The sequence below is a fragment of the Salvelinus fontinalis genome, chromosome 34 (assembly GCF_029448725.1).
Source record: "Salvelinus fontinalis isolate EN_2023a chromosome 34, ASM2944872v1, whole genome shotgun sequence".
Classification (NCBI taxonomy): Eukaryota; Metazoa; Chordata; class Actinopteri; order Salmoniformes; family Salmonidae; genus Salvelinus; species Salvelinus fontinalis.
In genome coordinates, this window is record NC_074698.1 from 31,072,524 (window position 1) to 31,093,405 (window position 20,882).

The 20,882-nt window shown below is 43.8% G+C and overlaps 1 protein-coding gene across 3 annotated transcripts; it reads right to left on the reverse strand.

Moving 5' to 3' along the window:
• Positions 1 to 429: 429 nt before the first annotated feature.
• On the reverse strand, positions 430 to 15,269 carry LOC129833721 (monocarboxylate transporter 4-like). Of its 3 annotated transcripts, none has more exons than XM_055898498.1 (9): positions 15,161 to 15,269; positions 6,225 to 6,465; positions 5,422 to 5,565; positions 4,910 to 5,046; positions 4,503 to 4,760; positions 3,818 to 4,045; positions 3,343 to 3,523; positions 2,860 to 3,098; positions 430 to 2,826 (listed from the first exon to the last, which is right to left on the reverse strand). In XM_055898498.1, exons 2-9 carry the CDS (start codon positions 6,445 to 6,447, stop codon positions 2,578 to 2,580), a joined length of 1,659 nt encoding a protein of 552 aa, XP_055754473.1. In that variant the 5' UTR covers positions 6,448 to 6,465; positions 15,161 to 15,269; the 3' UTR covers positions 430 to 2,577. The 3 variants fall into 3 exon arrangements, with proteins under 3 accessions (XP_055754473.1, XP_055754474.1, XP_055754472.1); XM_055898499.1 differs by having other exon boundaries at positions 430 to 2,772; positions 2,827 to 3,098; XM_055898497.1 differs by having other exon boundaries at positions 430 to 3,098.
• Positions 15,270 to 20,882: the final 5,613 nt, after the last annotated feature.

Genomic DNA, 20,882 nt, shown 5'->3' on the forward strand with positions numbered 1-20,882 from the left:
AGTTCCATCAACTCGTTGAGGTGTTTAGTTTCATCAACTCGTTGAGGTGTTTAGTTTCATCAACTCATTGAGGTGTTTAGTTTCATCAACTCATTGAGGTGTTTAGTTTTAACTCGTTGAGGTGTTTAGTTCCATCAACTCGTTGAGGTGTTTAGTTTCATCAACTCGTTGAGGTGTTTAGTTTCAACTCGTTGAGGTGTTTAGTTTCAACTCGTTGAAGTGTTTAGTTTCACCTCGTTGAGGTGTTTAGTTTCAACTCGTTGAGGTGTTTAGTTTCACCTCGTTGAGGTGTTTAGTTTCAACTCGTTGAGGTGTTTAGTTTCAACTCGTTGAGGTGTTTAGTTTCACCTCGTTGAGGTGTTTAGTTTCACCTCGTTGAGGTGTTTAGTTTCATTGTATAGCTCCCAACAGATAAACAAGGGATGCATCCCAAATCAAATCAAATTTTATTTGTCACGTACTTCGAATACAACAGGTGTAGTAGACCTTACAGTGAAATGCTTACAAGCCCTTAACCAATAATACCGTTTTAAGAAAAATAAGTGTGAAAAAAGTATTTACTAAAATAAACTGAAGTAAAAAAAAATCATAAATAAATAATTAAAGAGCAATAATAAAATAACAGTAGCGAGGCTATATACAGGGTGTTACGGTACAGAGTCAATGTGGAGGCTATATACATGGTGTTACGGTACAGAGTCAATGTGGAGGCTATATACAGGGTGTTACGGTACAGAGTCAATGTGGAGGCTATATACAGGGTGTTACGGTACAGAGTCAATGTGTGGGGGCACAGGTTAGTGTGAGGTAATTGAGGTAATATGTACATGTAGGTAGAGTGACTGTGCACCCTTGGGGGACCCTAGTCCCTTTCGGGGATCCTGAGTGGCGCAGCGGTCTAAGGCACTGCATCACAGTGCTAGAGGCGTCACTACAGACCCTGGTTTGATTCCAGGCTGTATCACAACCGGCTGTGATTGGGAGTCTCATAGGGCGGTGCGCAATTGGCCCAGCGTCATCCGGGTTTGGGCCATCATGGTAAATAAGAATTTGTTCTTAACTGACTAGCCTAGTTAAATAAATAAATAATTAACTTTTGACCAGGGCCCGTAGTGCACTATGTAGGGCTCCCATAGGGCTCTGGTCAAAACTAGTGCACTATATAGGGCTCCCATAGGGCTCTGGTCAAAACGAGTGCACTATATAGGGAATATAGTGCCATTTGGGATGAATCCAAGGTGAAATAATAGCCACACCTCTACGTAACATCGTCTTTATCAGTTAACATGTAGCACAGAGTCTCACTGCAAGTTGTCTTTTAGAAAACAGAACACACACAGTGAACAAGGAAGTACATAAATATGACTTCTCATGAAACGGAGAGGCTATTCGCCTTCCTTAACAAATACTGACATAATAAAAGTATCAATACATTTTATAAGTTCTGTGTTTTAGATCTGCATGGGAGGTCATTGGTTTCTCTGGACTGAATGGTTTCTGTCAGCTAGTTCTGCCAGACCTAATAATGTCTATTCCAAATGGAACCCTATTCCCTATATAGTGCACTAGTTTTGACCAGAGCCCTATGGGAGCCCTATGGGCCCTGGTAAAAAGTAGTGCACTATATAGGGAGTAGAGTTCCATTTGGGACTCACTAGCTGCATCTACAGATTAAACTGTCAACTCTAGAAACAGTGTGACCTATTTCTGTCATCATAGTTAATGTTATGACACTGAAACAAACAGAAACAGAGTACCTCTCTCTGGGTGCCATTAGGGAGGTAACCAGGGATACTAGTCTGGTGTTCTCATTGGCCTCTCTCTCTGTGTGTCCTAGTCTAATAAAGTCTACAGTCTCTACAAGGTTACAGAGTGAAATTCAACCGTTCAACATCACTATACCTTTAAACATCTGTGCCGAAGCTCTGAGTGAAATGATATGCATCTGACAATAGCCAGGTATCTATTCATTCATTCCTCATTCTGCCACTCAACGGAATGTTGAATGACAGCGGAATGTTCCGCACTGGGTTTGGTTAAAGTTCCGGAACACTTGTAATGTTGTGCTCCAGAGTAACAGTGGTAGGAAGGATTCCATATTATTACAGACAACAACATGGTGTATACCATATCGCCCTGCAGCACTACACACTGGTAGCTTCACAATTCACACGGCAGGGCACAACAATATTAGCACGGTAATTCACTTGACATTTATCAGTTTCACTTTACGATTGTGTGTGCGTGTGTGTGTGTGTGTGTTATTGGTGTTGATATGGCACACAGCCCCACAGAGAACAGCTACACAACACAACAACACAACAACACAACAACACAACAACATAACAACATAACAACACCTCAACTACATACAGGAGAATACTGCTAGGACCAGCTCCGTCTTCCCCAGTATGCTTCTCTAAGCACTTTCTTGGCCCACTTCTAAGTACACTTTTTAGTGCCCTTCAAAGTTCACAAAGTACACTGCGGAGTACATTTCTTTGTGCCCTTTAAAGTGCCCTTGGTAGTGTTTAAGTGTAAAGTCTGTAGTTTGTCCTGTGCCAGGTTCTCTTCCTCCTACAGACGTGTCTCAGAATTGGAGAGCACATCGCCATTTTGTTCTTCTGGTTCTTTAATGAAGCGCTCCACTTCTGAGACCACCATTACGCTCTCAGGCCTGATCTCCTCCTTCTCTTTCTCTTCCTCCTTTTTCTCACTGTCCTCCTCGTCCTCCTTCGCTTTCTCAACCGCTTCCTCCTTCATCTCCTTCACCTCCTTTATCTCCTTCACCTCCTCTTTCTCCTTCTCCTCCTTCATCTCCTTCACCTCCTCTTTCTCCTTCTCCTTTATCTCCTTCACCTCCTCTTTCTCCCCCTTCTCTACTTCCTCCTCCTCCTCTTCCTCAGCGGCAACAGGCTTGTTGAGAAGCTCCATTTCCGCGGAAACCGTTCCGTTCTCCAGTTCCGCGGCGGGTTCCGAGGGCTTCTTCCTGATGAACAGGAAGTTACATGTGGCGAGGACAACGGCGGCAATAACCACCTCAATTCCTGCCAGCAGGAACACGTACATGTAGTTCTTAGTGGCGTCCAGCAGCCGACCTGTGGAGGGATGGAGAGAGGGAGGAGGGATGGAGAGAGGGAGGAGGGGGAGGAGAGATTAAGGAAAAACAGGTGGAGCGAGGGAGGGAAAGAGAGAGATATGGAGAAAGGGAGAGGAGAGAGATCAGAGGGGAGAGGGAACTGGATAAATTCTCCATTATATTTATCTAACATTAACCCTAACCTAACCCTAACCAAAACCAACCCCTAAGCCAACCTCTCTGTTAATCCTGTGTGTACTAACCTGCTCCAGGTGGTCCCACCAGCACAGCAATAGCTTCCATGAGCAACACCAGCCCTATAGCGCTGGAGAATTTCTCCGTGCCAACGATCGCCATGAGAACCTCAAACTGTAGCGCCCCGACCATGCCGTAGGAGATGCCGAAGAACACACAGAACACCACCAGAGACGGGTAGTCCTTCGCCTGCAGGTGACATGGAAACCAGATAGGATTTACAGTAACATTTTACAGTATTTACAGGATACCAACAGTAACAGTATTGATACAAAATACAGTAACATTTTACAGTATTTACAGGATACCAACAGTAACAGTATTGATACAAAATACAGTAACAACAGGGATGTTAACAACACATATGTATAGTTTAGATGCTGTATGTATCATTAGTCAATACAGCAAACAACAATGTACACATGACAACCAAATCGACCTCAACAAGCCAACACATTACTGTAATTACATGTCCAGCCCTACCTGAGATCCCACCAGGTCAGTGCATCCATTGAAGAGCATGGCGAAGCTGAACAGGTAAACAACTCTGGGTCTGACCCACTTCAGCCCAGCGATGATGCCACAGGTGGGCCGGGCGAAGATATCTATGAAGCCGAGGATGGATAGGAGGAGGGCCGACTTCGTGTCTTCGTTGCCCAGTTCTTTGGCATAGCTCACCACGAACACAGGCGGCACAAACAGACCCAGAACCTAGGATAGGATCAGATTAACTTTTAACAATGTCAATTTGAAATGAAGGCAGACAATTGAATTGCAGTCAAATGACATGAATACAAAAATAAATTATAAAAATAGAACTATAACTTCTACTTTGCAGTTTATTGAGAAGTCATTTAAACTAAAGACCCTTTTTTTTCAATTATTGAATTGTAATTTCAGTTTTCTTAGGACTCTGGTCAAAAGTAGTGCACTATATAGGGAATAGGGTGCATAGAGCTCTGGTCAGGAGTAGTGGACTATATAGGGAATAGGGTGCATAGAGCTCTGGTCAGGAGTGGTGGACTATTAGGGAATAGGGTGCATAGAGCAGCAGCCAGGACTATTAGGGAATAGGGTACCATAGAGCTCTGATCAGGAGTAGTACACTATAATAGGGAATAGGGTGCCATTTGGGACATAACACAGTATTGTTCCTGTTCTGACTCACCATAATAGACGCAGCTACGGTGTAGATCAGGAAACCCCTATCCTTAAACACACTGAAGTCCAGGAGCGGTTTGGGTTTGGACGGGGTCTTCTCTACCTCCAACTCTTTCACCTCCTTCTCTACATCTTCCAGTTCCAGCTGGGGGGTTTTAGGAGGGGCCACTAGGGGCCTCATGAGGGCCGCGCAAGCGCAGCAGTTGAGCAGTAGCCCCCCCAGGATGAGGAAGCCTCCTCTCCAACCGTACTGGTACTGCAACAGCTGGAAGAGACAGCAGGGTTAGGATTAAGGTCAGGGTTAGGGTCAAATGTTAGAGGTGTAATGTAGAGGGGAACGGCAGCAAAGGGCGATGGGGCTCCCAGCAGCAGGGTTATGGTTAGGGGTCAGACGTTAGAGGTGTAGTGTAGTACCTGTCCCAGAGGGGAGAGGCAGCAGAGGGCCACAGGGCTCCCAGCAGCAGCCAGGCCGTTAGCCAGGGGCCTCTTCTCACTGAAGTAGCGATTCAGCATGATCAGAGACGGCTGGAAGTTCAACGCCAAGCCCAGACCTGGAGGACAGGGGGACAGGAGAGGACTGTCAAAGAATTAGGAGACAGACGGTATCACATTGATGACGTGTGTGTGTGTGTGTGTGTGTGTGTGTGTGTGTGTGTGTGTGTGTGTGTGTGTGTGTGTGTGTGTGTGTGTGGACCACCCTGTAATGACTCCAGTAGACAGGTAGATGTGGACCAACCTGTAATGACTCCAGTAGACAGGTAGATGTGGACCAACCTGTAATGACTCCAGTAGACAGGTAGATGTGGACCAACCTGTAATGACTCCAGGAGACAGGTAGATGTGGACCAACCTGTAATGACTCCAGTAGACAGGTAGATGTGGACCAACCTGTAATGACTCCAGTAGACAGGTAGATGTGAACCAACCTGTAATGACCCCAGTAGACAGGTAGATGTGGATGATGCTGGTGGAGAAGGACGACAGAATCATCCCCAGAGAGGCAAAAAGTCCCCCCACCATCATCACTGGACGACACCCGTAACGATTCACCAACACACTGCACAGAGGACCTGCAGTGAGAGGAACACACACACATTGAATCTATGTGTCAGTGTGTGTGTGTGTGTGTGTGTGTGTGTGTGTGTGTGTGTGTGTGTGTGTGTGTGTGTGTGTGTGTGTGTGTGTGTGTTAGACAGTATCTGTGTACCTGTTTGTGTGTGTGTACCTGTTTGTGTGTGTGTACCTGTTCGTGTCTACCTGTGTGTGTGTGTACGTGTGTGTGTGTGTGTGTGTGTGTGTACCTATTTGTGTGCGTGTACCCGTGTGTGTGTGTGTGTGTGTGTGTGTGTGTGTGTGTGTGTGTGTGTGTGTGTGTGTGTGTACCTGTGTGTGTGTGCGTGTGTGTGTGTGTGTGTGCGTGTACCTGTGTGCGTGTACCTGTGTGCGTGTACCTGTTCTTTTTTTTTTTTGAATTACCCCTTTTTTCTCCCCAATTTCATGGTATCCAATTGGTAGTTACAGTCTTGACACAATGCCCACTTAACCCGGAAGCACCAATGTGTCGGAAGAAACACCGTACACCTGGCGACCGTGTCAGCGTGCATTGTGCCCGGCAGAGCCTGGATCTCTAGTGGCACAACTAGTACTGCGATGCAGTGTCTTCGACCACCGCACCACTCGGGACCCCCCCCCCTGTGTACCTGCCTGCGTGTGTGTGTACATTCTCTACCTGTGCCGTAGAGCATAGCCAGCAGTATAGATGAGATCCATGCTGTGTCGCTGTACCCCACATCGAACTCTCTGATCAGTTCCTTGAAGAACACGCTGACAGCCTTAGGGAAGGCGTAGGAGAACCCAGTGATGACGAAACAGCCGGACAGCACAGCCCAGCCCCACCCCCCGTCTGGTGCCTTCACCCTCCCAGGTCCCTCGTCCACCACCACACCTCCCATGGTCCTCTAAGTTTAGATCTGAGAGGAGAGAGAGGAGGGGTGGGTTATAGTATAGCTAACTCGGGGGGTAGTCCTAACCGGGACTCGGACCCAGGTCCAGCGTCTGTCAACCCAACACCTTAGCTGTTACACCAAGAGATCCAAATCTCTTGACGAGGTTGCTAGGTCGCTACAATAGAAATACAATTCATAGAACATGCATAATCAGCGTAGATATAGCATTGTATACTGGTAGTAACAGAACTTCCTAGCTGTATCCTAACCATGTTGTCATTGCCTTAATTATTACTGTGTTGAATTTTATTTAACCTTTATTTAACTAGGCAAGTCAGTTAAGAACAAATTCTTATTTACAATGACAGCCTCCACCAGCCAAACCCGGTGACGATGTGGGGCCAATTGTGCACCACCCTATGGGACTCCCAATCAGGGTGCCTGTAGTGACGCCTCTAGCCCTGAGATGCAGTGCCTTAGACCACTGCACCACTCGGGAGCCCCTAGATGAATAAATGTTGTTGAATAAATGATATATTGATTAAATGAAATATTGATTAACAGAATTGTATAAAGTGGCTTGGTCTTGGTGTAAAGGTAGTCATTGTTGTTCTCCCCCTTAGACGAGGAGGAGCATGGATAGGACCAAGATGCGGATTGAGGGAAATGAGCCATCTTTTAATGACAACAGCAAACAAGACACTACAAAACTACAAAACAACAAATGTGACTAACCTTCAACCGTCCTGTGAGGACACAGGAACAAACACCCACAAAACCCCAGTGAAACCCTGGCTGCCTTAGTATGACTCTCAATTAGAGACAAACGATACACACCTGTCTCTAATTGAGAATCATACCAGGCCGAACACAAAAACCAACCTAGAAATACAAAACATAGACTGCCCACCCAAAACACACGCCCTGACCAAAAACACATACAAAAACAACATAAAACAGGTCAGGACCGTTACACTTGGTCTGTATTCATTGTGCAACAGCAGGTTGGAATACGGTCAGCAACAATAATTTAAACCAGACAGAAAAGTTCAATATAAATACAATCCATTATTTACTCTCCCTATACCAGCCAGGTGACCTTGCAAACCTGGAGAGGACACTACAGTATTGCAATCATCTTTGCTGTGTGTGTATTTTCAGCAATGTATTCTGCTTACCCCCATATACACACAGTCTGTAATAATCACACTCACCACCACCATCACAATATATTAGATTTACAAAACATAGCTAAAGGAGCCTGACTGATTACACCGAGTAATGGCTAGCCATGGCTCGACGGAGAGCCGTAATGGACTCTGGAGATTTACAGTTTCATTTCAGCAATGGAGAAAGCAATTGGTTTTAGTGCCACCGCCACACATCAGCAACCATGGCAGGCCCCCCCCCCAGGCCAAGCATTCTCTGAGGGATATTTATGACCAAGACACCATCGATACAGAGAGCTAGCCACACACACGCACACACGCACGCAAGCACGCGCACACACACACACACACACACACACAAGTAAGAGTTATCTGTGCTGTTCAGCAGTTTCTCAGATACGATGGATTTAACTTCCCTAAACATAATGGGGCTCTTCTGATATGCCTGAGGCTGTATTCTCAATGCCAAATCCTTTAAAACATTTTACATTATTTTTTCCTATAAGGGGTTGTTAGTGGGACTGTTAATAACCTAATGAGCTTTAGGAGATCTATGTCTGGTGTGTCTAGTCTATAGAGGTTATTAGTAGAACTATGTCTGTTGTGTCTAGTCTATAGAGGTTATTAGTAGAACTATGTCTGATGTGTCTAGTCTACAGAGGTTATTAGTAGAACTATGTCTGATGTGTCTAGTCTATAGAGGTTATTAGTAGAACTATGTCTGGTGTGTCTAGTCTACAGAGGTTGTTAGTAGAACTATGTCTGGTGTGTCTAGTCTATAGAGGTTATTAGTAGAACTATGTCTGGTGTGTCTAGTCTATAGAGGTTATTAGTAGAACTATGTCTGGTGTGTCTATAGAGGTTATTAGTAGAACTATGTCTGATGTGTCTAGTCTACAGAGGTTATTAGTAGAACTATGTCTGATGTGTCTAGTCTATAGAGGTTATTAGTAGAACTATGTCTGGTGTGTCTAGTCTACAGAGGTTGTTAGTAGAACTATGTCTGATGTGTCTAGTCTATAGAGGTTATTAGTAGAACTATGTCTGTTGTGTCTAGTCTATAGAGGTTATTAGTAGAACTATGTCTGATGTGTCTAGTCTACAGAGGTTATTAGTAGAACTATGTCTGATGTGTCTAGTCTATAGAGGTTATTAGTAGAACTATGTCTGGTGTGTCTAGTCTACAGAGGTTGTTAGTAGAACTATGTCTGGTGTGTCTAGTCTATAGAGGTTATTAGTAGAACTATGTCTGGTGTGTCTAGTCTACAGAGGTTATTAGTAGAACTATGTCTGGTGTGTCTAGTCTATAGAGGTTATTAGTAGAACTATGTCTGATGTGTCTAGTCTATAGAGGTTATTAGTAGAACTATGTCTGGTGTGTCTAGTCTACAGAGGTTATTAGTAGAACTATGTCTGGTGTGTCTAGTCTATAGAGGTTATTAGTAGAACTATGTCTGATGTGTCTAGTCTACAGAGGTTGTTAGTAGAACTATGTCTGATGTGTCTAGTCTATAGAGGTTGTTAGTAGAACTATGTCTGATGTGTCTAGTCTATAGAGGTTATTAGTAGAACTATGTCTGGTGTGTCTATAGAGGTTGTTAGTAGAACTATGTCTGATGTGTCTATAGAGGTTATTAGTAGAACTATGTCTGGTGTGTCTAGTCTACAGAGGTTATTAGTAGAACTATGTCTGATGTGTCTAGTCTATAGAGGTTGTTAGTAGAACTATGTCTGATGTGTCTATAGAGGTTGTTAGTAGAACTATGTCTGGTGTGTCTATAGAGGTTATTAGTAGAACTATGTCTGGTGTGTCTATAGAGGTTATTAGTAGAACTATGTCTGATGTGTCTAGTCTATAGAGGTTATTAGTAGAACTATGTCTGGTGTGTCTAGTCTATAGAGGTTATTAGTAGAACTATGTCTGGTGTGTCTAGTCTATAGAGGTTATTAGTAGAACTATGTCTGGTGTGTCTAGTCTACAGAGGTTATTAGTGGAACTATGTCTGATGTGTCTAGTCTACAGAGGTTATTAGTAGAACTATGTCTGGTGTGTCTAGTCTACAGAGGTTATTAGTTGAACTATGTCTGATGTGTCTATTCTACAGAGGTTATTAGTAGAACTATGTCTGATGTGTCTAGTCTATAGAGGTTATTAGTAGAACTATGTCTGGTGTGTCTAGTCTATAGAGGTTGTTAGTAGAACTATGTCTGGTGTGTCTATAGAGGTTATTAGTAGAACTATGTCTGATGTGTCTATTCTATAGAGGTTATTAGTAGAACTATGTCTGATGTGTCTATTCTATAGAGGTTATTAGTAGAACTATGTCTGGTGTGTCTATAGAGGTTATTAGTAGAACTATGTCTGGTGTATCTATAGAGGTTATTAGTAGAACTATGTCTGATGTGTCTATTCTATAGAGGTTATTAGTAGAACTATGTCTGGTGTATCTAGTCTATAGAGGTTATTAGTAGAACTATGTCTGATGTGTCTATAGAGGTTATTAGTAGAACTATGTCTGATGTGTCTATTCTATAGAGGTTATTAGTAGAACTATGTCTGATGTATCTATAGAGGTTATTAGTAGAACTATGTCTGATGTATCTATAGAGGTTATTAGTAGAACTATGTCTGGTGTGTCTACAGAGGTTGTTAGTAGAACTATGTCTGATGTGTCTAGTCTATAGAGGTTATTAGTAGAACTATGTCTGGTGTGTCTATAGAGGTTATTAGTAGAACTATGTCTGATGTGTCTAGTCTATAGAGGTTATTAGTAGAACTATGTCTGGTGTGTCTATAGAGGTTATTAGTAGAACTATGTCTGGTGTGTCTAGTCTACAGAGGTTATTAGTAGAACTATGTCTGGTGTATCTCGTCTAGCAGCGGGCCTATAGCCTAACTGACACCTGTTGTAGCCCAATTATAGCTTATAACCTAATACAGATCCTGCGCCAGAACGAACCAGTTGGAAGGGCATTGATTTCCAAAGGGAGGCTCGTTTTTTCATGGGACAGTCTACGTTCACACATTGTTTTTATGGCTGTAATAGTAAAGAACATAGACAGCTCGTGAGTTTCATGTTTTGGGGAAGCTTACAATTTATCCTGTCATTTCTACCGATCTGCCTGCCAGTTATGATTATTTTTATATGCGCATTTTAGTGGAACAATTTAACGTTCCTTTGTCAAAATTCTTGTCACGTGGTTAATCATAAAAATCTGAATTAAAATGATAACAATCTAAAAGTTTTAAATTCAACTATGGCGAGAGCACCAACCTCTGCTATATGGACACACTGATACACTGTGATCCATTGGGGGCTAAAGAAGTGAGAGCATAGAACTCAGAGGCAACACTAGGTCTTTAACTTCCATCATCAACTACGTTAAATAACTAGGCCTTTAACTTCCATCATCAACTACGTTAAATAACTAGGCCTTTAACTTCTATCATCAACTACGTTAAATAACTAGGCCTTTAACTTCCATCATCAACTACGTTAAATAACTAGGCCATTAACTTCCATCATCAACTAGGTTAAATAACTAGGCCTTTAACTTCCATCATCAACTACGTTAAATAACTAGGCCTTTAACTTCCATCATCAACTACGTTAAATAACTAGGCCTTTAACTTCCATCATCAACTACGTTAAATAACTAGGCGTTTAACTTCCATCATCAACTACGTTAAATAACTAGGCCTTTAACTTCCATCCTCAACTACGTTAAATAACTAGGCCTTTAACTTCCATCATCAACTACGTTAAATAACTAGGCCTAAAGCCAACAAATAAAAAACAGTAGAACATTCCGGGTTCTTTCAATCACATTAATCTCTCTAATCCGCCTGCCTCCTCCCTTTCTATCTGTCTTGACTTGAGCTATTGCTAGTGAAGTGCAACAGTTTTATCAAGCGTCACGTGGCCCGGTCCCGAAGCTGTCACTACCGAACTTGCAACATTGTATCAACTAGCCTATTCTGGGCCCTCAGAGTCTCCCAGGCTTGGTGATGTTGGAAAGATTTTTCAAATACTGAGGAACTATCAATTGCAATGGGTGTTTTTTTATTTAACCAGGTAAGTTGACTGAGAACACATTCTCATTTTACAGAAACAACCTGGGGAATAGTTACAGGGGAGAGGAAGGGGGATGAATGAGCCAATTGGAAGCTGGGGATTATTAGGTGACCATGATGGTTTGAGGGCCAGATTGGGAATTTAGCCAGGACACCGGGGTTAACACCCCTACTCTTACAATACGAGCCCTGGGATCTTTAGTGACCACGGAGAGTCAGGACACCAATTTAACGTCCCATCTGAAAGACAGCACCCTACACAAGGCAATGTCCCCAATCACTGTCTTTTAGCGTTGAGATATTTTTATTTTAGACCAGAGGAAAGAGTGCCTCCTACTGGCCCTCCAACACCACTTCCAGCAGCATCTGGTCTCCCATCCAGGGACGAACACAGTTTAGCTCCGTGATTGGGAGTCCCATAGGGCGGCACACAATTGGTCCAGCGGTTTGGCCAGGGTAGGCGTCATAGGAAATAAGAATTTGTTCTGAACTGACTTGCCTAGTTAAATAAAGGTTAGATAAATACAAATAAAACATCTGGGGTCGCTCTCCTTTCCCGCGCATCCTTGGAATGTCTTCACATGGACAAGTTTAAAGCCAAAACTCCAAGTTCGATTCATTTCCTGGAGCGCAGCTTTAAAGGGACGGATTGACCGTGAAACAGTACTGTTTCCATCTTGAAGAAAGACTGATACTGAGAACCCAAACAAAGACATTCCCCTTTAAGACCCGACATTTAGGCCTATCTCATAAATAGACCTGCTACCATAGCCCACTGTGTTGTGAGGGCATAACGGTCCTTTGAATGCCTAACCTACAGCAAATATAGTATTATAAAAACAGCAGTATTAACAATTGTTTTATTTGAATGTCCAAAAACCTATGAGCTGTGTAAGACAAGACGTAGACTGCGCTCCGAAAGTGTTATAGAGAGACGGTGCGCGCATCACTGGCGGTTATGGAAAGCCAAAAGCTATAAGGGGTTGGAACTAGTTACCACAGTCACAAAGTCCAAATTGGCTGACTTCAGGTCGTCAGTTGGACGATGTTTCCTCCGACACGTTGGTGCGACTGGCTTCCGGGTTAAGCGAGCAGGGCATCGAGAAACAGTGCGGCTTGGCAGGGTTGTGTTTCGGACGCATGGCTCTCGACCTTCGCCTCTCCGGAGTCGGTAGCGTAGTTGCAGAGATGAGACAAGATCGTAACTACCAATTGGATATCACGAAATTGGGGCGAAAAAAGGGGGTAAAGTAAAAAATAAATTATAATGATATATATTTTGAAACCTACTGAACCACATCAACCTTCCCATCATTATTATCATCACACTTCACAGAACTCTCCTTTAACAGAAGATTCTGAGGTGAACGCAGCCCGCCGCCGTCGATGAGTGAATCCTCCGATTTCACTGTTTGACGTTTATGTTCTTATTAGGGTCCCTGCTTTATGAAATGATGATCATGTGCATAAGACAACAGGGGCTGTGGTCATTCACCGGACAGGACAGAGATGGATTCGCTCACCGTAAAGTAGAGTACAATCACCTAGCAACGCGGTACAGCAAGTCAGCCTGTGTTGGTGCGTCTGGAACGTGACCGACGTGCTGAATCGACCAAACTATGATTTATAACAACGTTATGGCGATCATGGATGATATTTTCTCTCTTGTCTGTCTGTCTGTCTGTCTCACTCACTCACTCACTCACTCACTCACTCACTCACTCACTCATTCACTCACTCACTCACTCACTCACTCACTCACTCACTCACTCACTCACTCACTCACTCACTCACTCACTCACTCACTCACTCACACACACACACACACACACACACACACACACACACACACACAGTATTGCGCAGTTAACCTTGTGGGGACATACAATTCAGTCCCATTCAAAATCTTATTTTCCTTCACCCTTAACCGTAACCGTAACCCCAAAACCTTAATCATAAACCTAACCCGAACCATACAACTAACCCTAGCTCCTAGCTCCTAAACCTAATTCTAACACTAATTCTAACCTTAACCCTAAACCCCGCAGAAATAGCATTTGACCACGTGGGGACCAACAAAATGTCCTCAGTTGGTCAAATGTTTGTTTGTCTACTTGTCCCCACAAGTATATTTAAACACTTCCAAACACACACACACACACACCTGGTCCCTGAGAGATGTGGAGTGAGAATACATGGTTTCAGCTTCGCAAGGTATTGTTACATCAGCTGAGCAACTCTGCGCAGATGCTAATGTGGGGACCAGGCAGAAGAACCACATAGATAGAATCTTAAAATAGTGAGATAGCCAACGAAACGAGGATTGAAGTGAAAGCAACAGCACATTACAGGTGAGCGCATTCATTGTGAAGTATGTTGGTGCGCTCAAAATAGAGTTTGGCATCTCCAAACTCACAGACACATAACACGGACCTGGTGTGATATCGACAGCCTACTTCATATTCTTTTCATCCCACATAGCTTGTTGGGGGACATGGGGACCCTAGAACTGGGCTAGATATAGTCCTACAATATAGAGATTTGCCGGAGCTATGTCATCTAGGCTACGTCACTACAGTCGCCCCATTCTGCGATGATGCGCAAAGTTCCATCTGAGCGTTCGTTTTGGCGCATAGCCTGCATGTTTATCCTGTTGTTAACTTGACCGTTGTAGTCTTCACAAATTTTTAAAAAAATATATTAAGCCTACGTGTAACCAACAACAGACTTACCGCTGTCACTTTTACCGAAGCTACAGGTTGATATTTGAGCCTCTCAGCGGTTGTGATAGACATCGTCTATTTTATGATGTTGATGGCGACACGCTGTTCGGAGAGGAGAGGGACCTGTTGTTACACCCCCCCCCCACCCCCCCCCAACCGGTCCCCAGTATGCTGTGGCCGGTGTCACGACTATAGCGCACACCCAGCTGAATGAATGGCCTGTCACTTATTATAAGGGGTAATAACGGCTTTATAATATACTATTTTTTTTCAATAATAAAATGACATGCCCTGATGCCTATTTATATAAAATAATATAAATAGACACATTCTTAAAAGGTCCTTTACTAAAAATAATAATTTCATAATCTCTCATCCGTCCATCCCTTCTCTCTGTCATAATGACATATTTTTGATGGTCTCCATCATTACATAGCCTCAGTTACTCAACCGACCTTCCAGACAGTCAGCAACAGCATGGTTGGTACCCAATTCCATACAAAATAACTATATCCCATTGTGGCAGCTGAGGAGGATTTCTCACTGCCATCATCATCATCATCATCATCATCACCATCATCATCATCATCATCATCATCATCATCATCATCATCATCATCATCATCATCATCATCATCATCATAACAGATAATAACCAAATCATCGTGTCATCGTTATCCTGTTGCCCCTCTGCCCCGCTTCCAACAATGATTTCCTTTACAGCCTATAATGACAGTGATAGTGGTACCTACCTTAGGGATGCTCTGATCGCTGAGCTCAGAACGGTCTGTATGCTATCCTGGTCGCTCCCTCTACCACCTTGTACTGTTCTATCACGTTCACTCCGGCACGTATGAGAACTGCGACGTCAGCGAAGTGAAAAAAGGAAACTCCCCCACTTACTCACCACTACAGAGATAGTACAGGGTCCTAGTGTCGGCAGGGTTTAGAGTGACAGCCCGTTTCCTGTTTGGTGGTTGGTGACGCAACAGTGACTGTAACTGAAGTATTCATTTCCTTCTATTTCCTGTATTCTTTTAGTATTTTCTCCACTTATGGTCTCATAATAGGTCAATTAACAGATATTTTTAGAGCTGGGATGCTTGGAGGAAAACATACACAGTTGCATCTCTCTCTCTCTCTCTCTCTGTGTGTGTGTGTGTGTGTGTGTGTGTGTGTGTGTGTGTGTGTGTGTGTGTGTGTGTGTGTGTGTGTGTGTGTGTGTGTGTGTGTGTGTGTATGTGGAGTCATGACACCATTATGGGCAGCATGTCACAAGATTGTGAATAGCTGGATGCTGTGTGGAAACTTAAAGGATAGGACATAATGAGTGAAACACCTATAGGTTGCAGTCAGTCTGTACCTCTCAACCTAGCCTGGGTGCCAGTCAGTCTATACCTCTCAACCTAGCCTGGGTTCCAGTCAGTCTGTACCTCTCAACCTAGCCTGGGTGCCAGTCAGTCTGTACCTCTCAACCTAGCCTGGGTTCCAGTCGGTCTGTACCTCTCAACCTAGCCTGGGTGCCAGTCAGTCTATACCTCTCAACCTAGCCTGGGTTCCAGTCAGTCTGTACCTCTCAACCTAGCCTGGGTGCCAGTCAATCTATACCTCTCAACCTAGCCTGGGTGCCAGTCGGTCCGTACCTCTCATCCTAGCCTGGGTGCCAGTCGGTCTGTACCTCTCATCCTAGCCTGGGTTCCCGTCAGTCTGTACCTCTCAACCTAGCCTGCATGCCAGTCAGTCTATACCACTCAAACTAGCCTGGGTTCCAGTCAGTCTGTACCTCTCAACCTAGCCTGGGTGCCAGTCAGTCTGTACCTCTCAACCTAGCCTGGATTCCTGTCAGTCTGTACCTCTCAACCTAGCCTGGGTGCCAGTCAATCTGTACCTCTTAACCTAGCCTGGGTGCCAGTGTTGGGCTTGACAATGATAGTAACAGAGTTGGCAAGAACACAAACAGATCTACTCTGTCCAAAATTGGATCATAATTTGGAAATTGTGCCAATTTCATATCCATTGATTCTCAGGACCCTTTTCATTGACCTTAGTCTGACCCTGTAAGGACCTTCACCGAGCTTTTTAAATCAGTCCAACCGCTTTCAATCAACACATTAATGTAGCATTGTAAGTGGTCTGAGAGCTGTCTAGGAATGGATAGACGCCTGCCAAAAGGATCTCTTGGCTCACAGCACTACAGCTATTTGACTCTACTCTCTATCAATATCTATGATGTGCTGACACTACCACTACTACTCTACCAGCCTGGTCTCATAGATTAGACGTCAAATAGTCAACATAAAGCCGAGACACTCAAATTAGTATGATATGCTACGTTTAGTATGGTTACTTAAGGCAAACACAGAAGTAGAGTAGTTTGGAGGGGTGGGCATATAACGCAAAACGGTTGTGAGTTTGAATCTCATCACAGACAACTTTAGCATTTTAGATAATTAGTAACTTTTCAACAAGTTACAACTTTTTTAGATACTTTGCAAGTACTTAGCATCTTAGCTAACCCTTCCCCTAACCATAAACTCTTTAACCTAACACCTAAACTTAACCCTAACCCCTAACCTAGCTAACGTTAGCCGGGTAGCTAACGTTAGCCATCTAGCTAGAATTCGTAACGTATCATACATTTGGCAAATTCTTAACATATTGTACGTTTTGTAAAATTGTAACATCTGAACTGTAATTCGTAACATATCATACTTAATGGGTGATGGACATTCACAAATGAGTACATACCATGCAAAACATAACATATCATACGAAACGGAGCGTCTCGGATTTACGTAAAGAATATTGCGAAGTGCTCTGAGACCAGGTTGACTCTACACTACTCTCTATCAATATCTATGACATGCTGATACCCATAGTACTACTCTCACTCAATCACACTATGGAACCATTAGGTCAGACTCAGAGGACAGAGGGAACTGTGATGACGCCAGACCAGAGGGAACTCTGATGATGCTATTGGGACTGGGTATTAGTCAATAACTTAGACTACTGCATATGTTGTAGTCTAACACAACACATTGGCACATTACGGTGTATTTTATAAAGGGCTCTGTCTGTGGTCTCTTATCCACTGACCCCATAAAGAAGGCCTGAGGACATCATGTGTATCGATCACAGCTGCTGTCGAACAAAGAGCTCACCGGGGAACTGTAGCTGAGTGAAGAGCATGCTGGGAGATGGAGTAACACGGTGGAAGAATTCAGCAATGTCATTACCTAGAATTCCCTGAATAGTTTGTTTCCAGTCTAGGTAGGTTGTGTAAGTAATGCTGTTTCCACCATCGTTGATGTGTGTTTTCATAAGTAAACAGAAACAAACACTACAGGCCAATCTATTTCCATAATAACCAGTAGACGGTCCATCTCTGGTTTGTCTAGGTAAACATGATGATCAGGTACGCACACACACACACACACACACACACACACACACACACACATACACACACGCGCACGCACACACACACATGAAAGATAATATATCTACATTGTAGTCATTTATCTAATCTATTTATAGTATTTATATAGTATTAACCTCCATAGCAGGTTGGTATAAAGCAGTCCTACAGTATGAACACTGCAGAGGTCACAGTGACTGTATGGTGTTATAGAAGGGGATCCTGGGGGGCCGCTACATGTTTTCACTGCCAGGTTAGGAAGGGGACCCTGGGGGGCCTCTACATGTTTTCACTGCCAGGTTAGGACATCTGTGTGTGTGTGTCTGTCTGTCTGTCTGTCTGTCTGTCTGTCTGTCTGTCTGTCTGTGTGTGTAGATGCGGGGGATGTGGTTTGGCTATTTGTGTTTACGTGTGTGTGCGTGGTTCTATGGGTGTGTACTGGTAAACCCTTGAGAGGGTGTGTCGGTATACAAATTGTTAATTGTAGAACCAGTAAAAGGAACCCGTAAGAAAACCCCCACAGTATTTGTATAACTCATAACAGTATGACTCACCCCTTGAGAGCACATGTGTCAGTTATATGGACTCAGTATAGAAATAGTTAGTGTAGAGTTCTATAAGAAAAGTCCTTATAAAAGCCCTTCTGTATAACAGCATGATGCAACACTCTGTAATGGAACAGGAACGAGGGATGGGAGAGAAAACTTCAGAGGATGAATAGAGGAATCAGGTGTTTTATTTCACTGACGTTACACATACCTGTCCTGTTTGAATAAACCAGGGGGAGTGGCCTGGTCTCTGACAGGAACGAACCTGTCCTGTTTGAATAACCAGGGGGAGTGGCCTGGTCTCTGACAGGAACGAACCTGTCCTGTTTGAATAAACCAGGGGGAGTGGCCTGGTCTCTGACAGGAACGAACCTGTCCTGTTTGAATAAACAGGGGGAGTGGCCTGGTCTCTGACAGGGAACAAACCTGTCCTGTTTGAATAAACCAGGGGGAGTGGCCTGGTCTCTGACAGGAACGAACCTGTCCTGTTTGAATTAACCAGGGGGAGTGGCCTGGTCTCTGACAGGGAACAAACCTGTCCTGTTTGAATAAACCAGGGGGAGTGGCCTGGTCTCTGACAGGTAACGAACCTGTCCTGTTTGAATAAACCAGGGGGAGTGGCCTGGTCTCTGACAGGAACGAACCTGTCCTGTTTGAATAAACCAGGGGGAGTGGCCTGGTCTCTGACAGGAACGAACCTGTCCTGTTTGAATAAACCAGGGGGAGTGGCCTGGTCTCTGACAGGGAACAAACCTGTCCTGTTTGAATAAACCAGGGGGAGAGGCCTGGTCTCTGACAGGAACAAACCTTTTCCTCTCAGAGTGGAGCGGATGGTACTGAGTCCCAAATGGCACCCTATTCCCTATAGGGGATGGCCCTTGTCAAAACAAAAGTAGTGCACTATAAAGGGAATAGGATGCCATTTTGGATATAGACTGTGCACACCAACAATGACTTCCTCTGTCATGTGGTCACAGGTTAGTATGGGAGGTGTCTGACACAAGAGTAAGTCCCAGAGCTCGGGTTGAGAGTCCAAGGCTACGGTTACAGTTACGACACAGAACCTGCCGGAATAATCAAGTGATTGCCATAGATGCCAGTTCTGTAATGGGGGGGAGACACAGGTCACATGAGGACAATGTATTTCATAAAATGCCTTGCAGCATTCAGAAGGAAGAGGAAGTGGTCACACCCTAGCAAGCAGACCTAGCAGGTTCTAACAGGTTATTACTTCTCGCTAATGTAGCTGGATACATCACCTGTTCCTGATAAGGGGAGCAGAGAATAGCCTTGTCAAAAGTAGTGCACTATATCGGGTATAGATTGTCATTTGGAACAGAGCCTAGGTCAATACAACACACCCCTCCATAGTCAAATGACCCCCAGACAGATAAAGATGTCCTGTACTTCCTGTATATCCCTGGAACTGTTCCTTCACATCATTGCCCTGACTGTGGTATAATTATACAACTAGTGTACCTTGTATCTACACAATATCTATGGTTGGTTAGCCGGACACAGATTAAGCCAAGTCCTGGACTGAATCTCTATCAGAAATGATTCTTAGTCCAGAACTAGGTTTAATCTGTGTCCGGGAAACTGTCCCTTACAGTATTTGACTCTTTTATACAGTATTATATACAGGATACCTCACAAACCTGGAGAAACACAGACAGCCAGGTCGGCACCCATAGACATGGCTACATCCACATTATATTATGTTACATACTTCCCAGACCAGCAGTATTTACAGAGTTATTGATTATCCATCCTGGTCAGTGACCTGCAGTATTTACTGAGTTATTGATTCTCCATCCTGGTCAGTGAGATGCAGTATTTACTGAGTTATTGATTATCCATCCTGGTCAGTGACCTGCAGTATTTACTGAGTTATTGATTATCCATCCTGGTCAGTGAGATGCAGTATTTACTGAGTTATTGATTATCCATCCTGGTCAGTGACCTGCAGTATTTACTGAGTTATTGATTCTCCATCCTGGTCAGTGAGATGCAGTATTTACTGAGTTATTGATTCTCCATCCTGGTCAGTGAGATGCAGTATTTACTGAGTTATTGATTCTCCATCCTGGTCAGTGACCTGCAGTATTTACTGAGTTATTGATTCTCCATCCTGGTCAGTGACCTGCAGTATTTACTGAGTTATTGATTCTCCATCCTGGTCAGTGACCTGCAGTATTTACTGAGTTATTGATTCTCCATCCTGGTCAGTGAGATGCAGTATTTACTGAGTTATTGATTATCCATCCTGGTCAGTGACCTGCAGTATTTACTGAGTTATTGATTATCCATCCTGGTCAGTGAGATTCAGCTGTGTCTAGCTCCATCAGTGATTTGTGGTGTTTCCTGTCATTTTGTGAGGCCTATTTCCTGTTGATTTGAGAGGACTATTTCCTTTCTGGTGACATCCTGCCTAACAACACACACATACGCACGCACGCACGCACGCACACACACACACACACACACACCAGACAAACTGTAGCA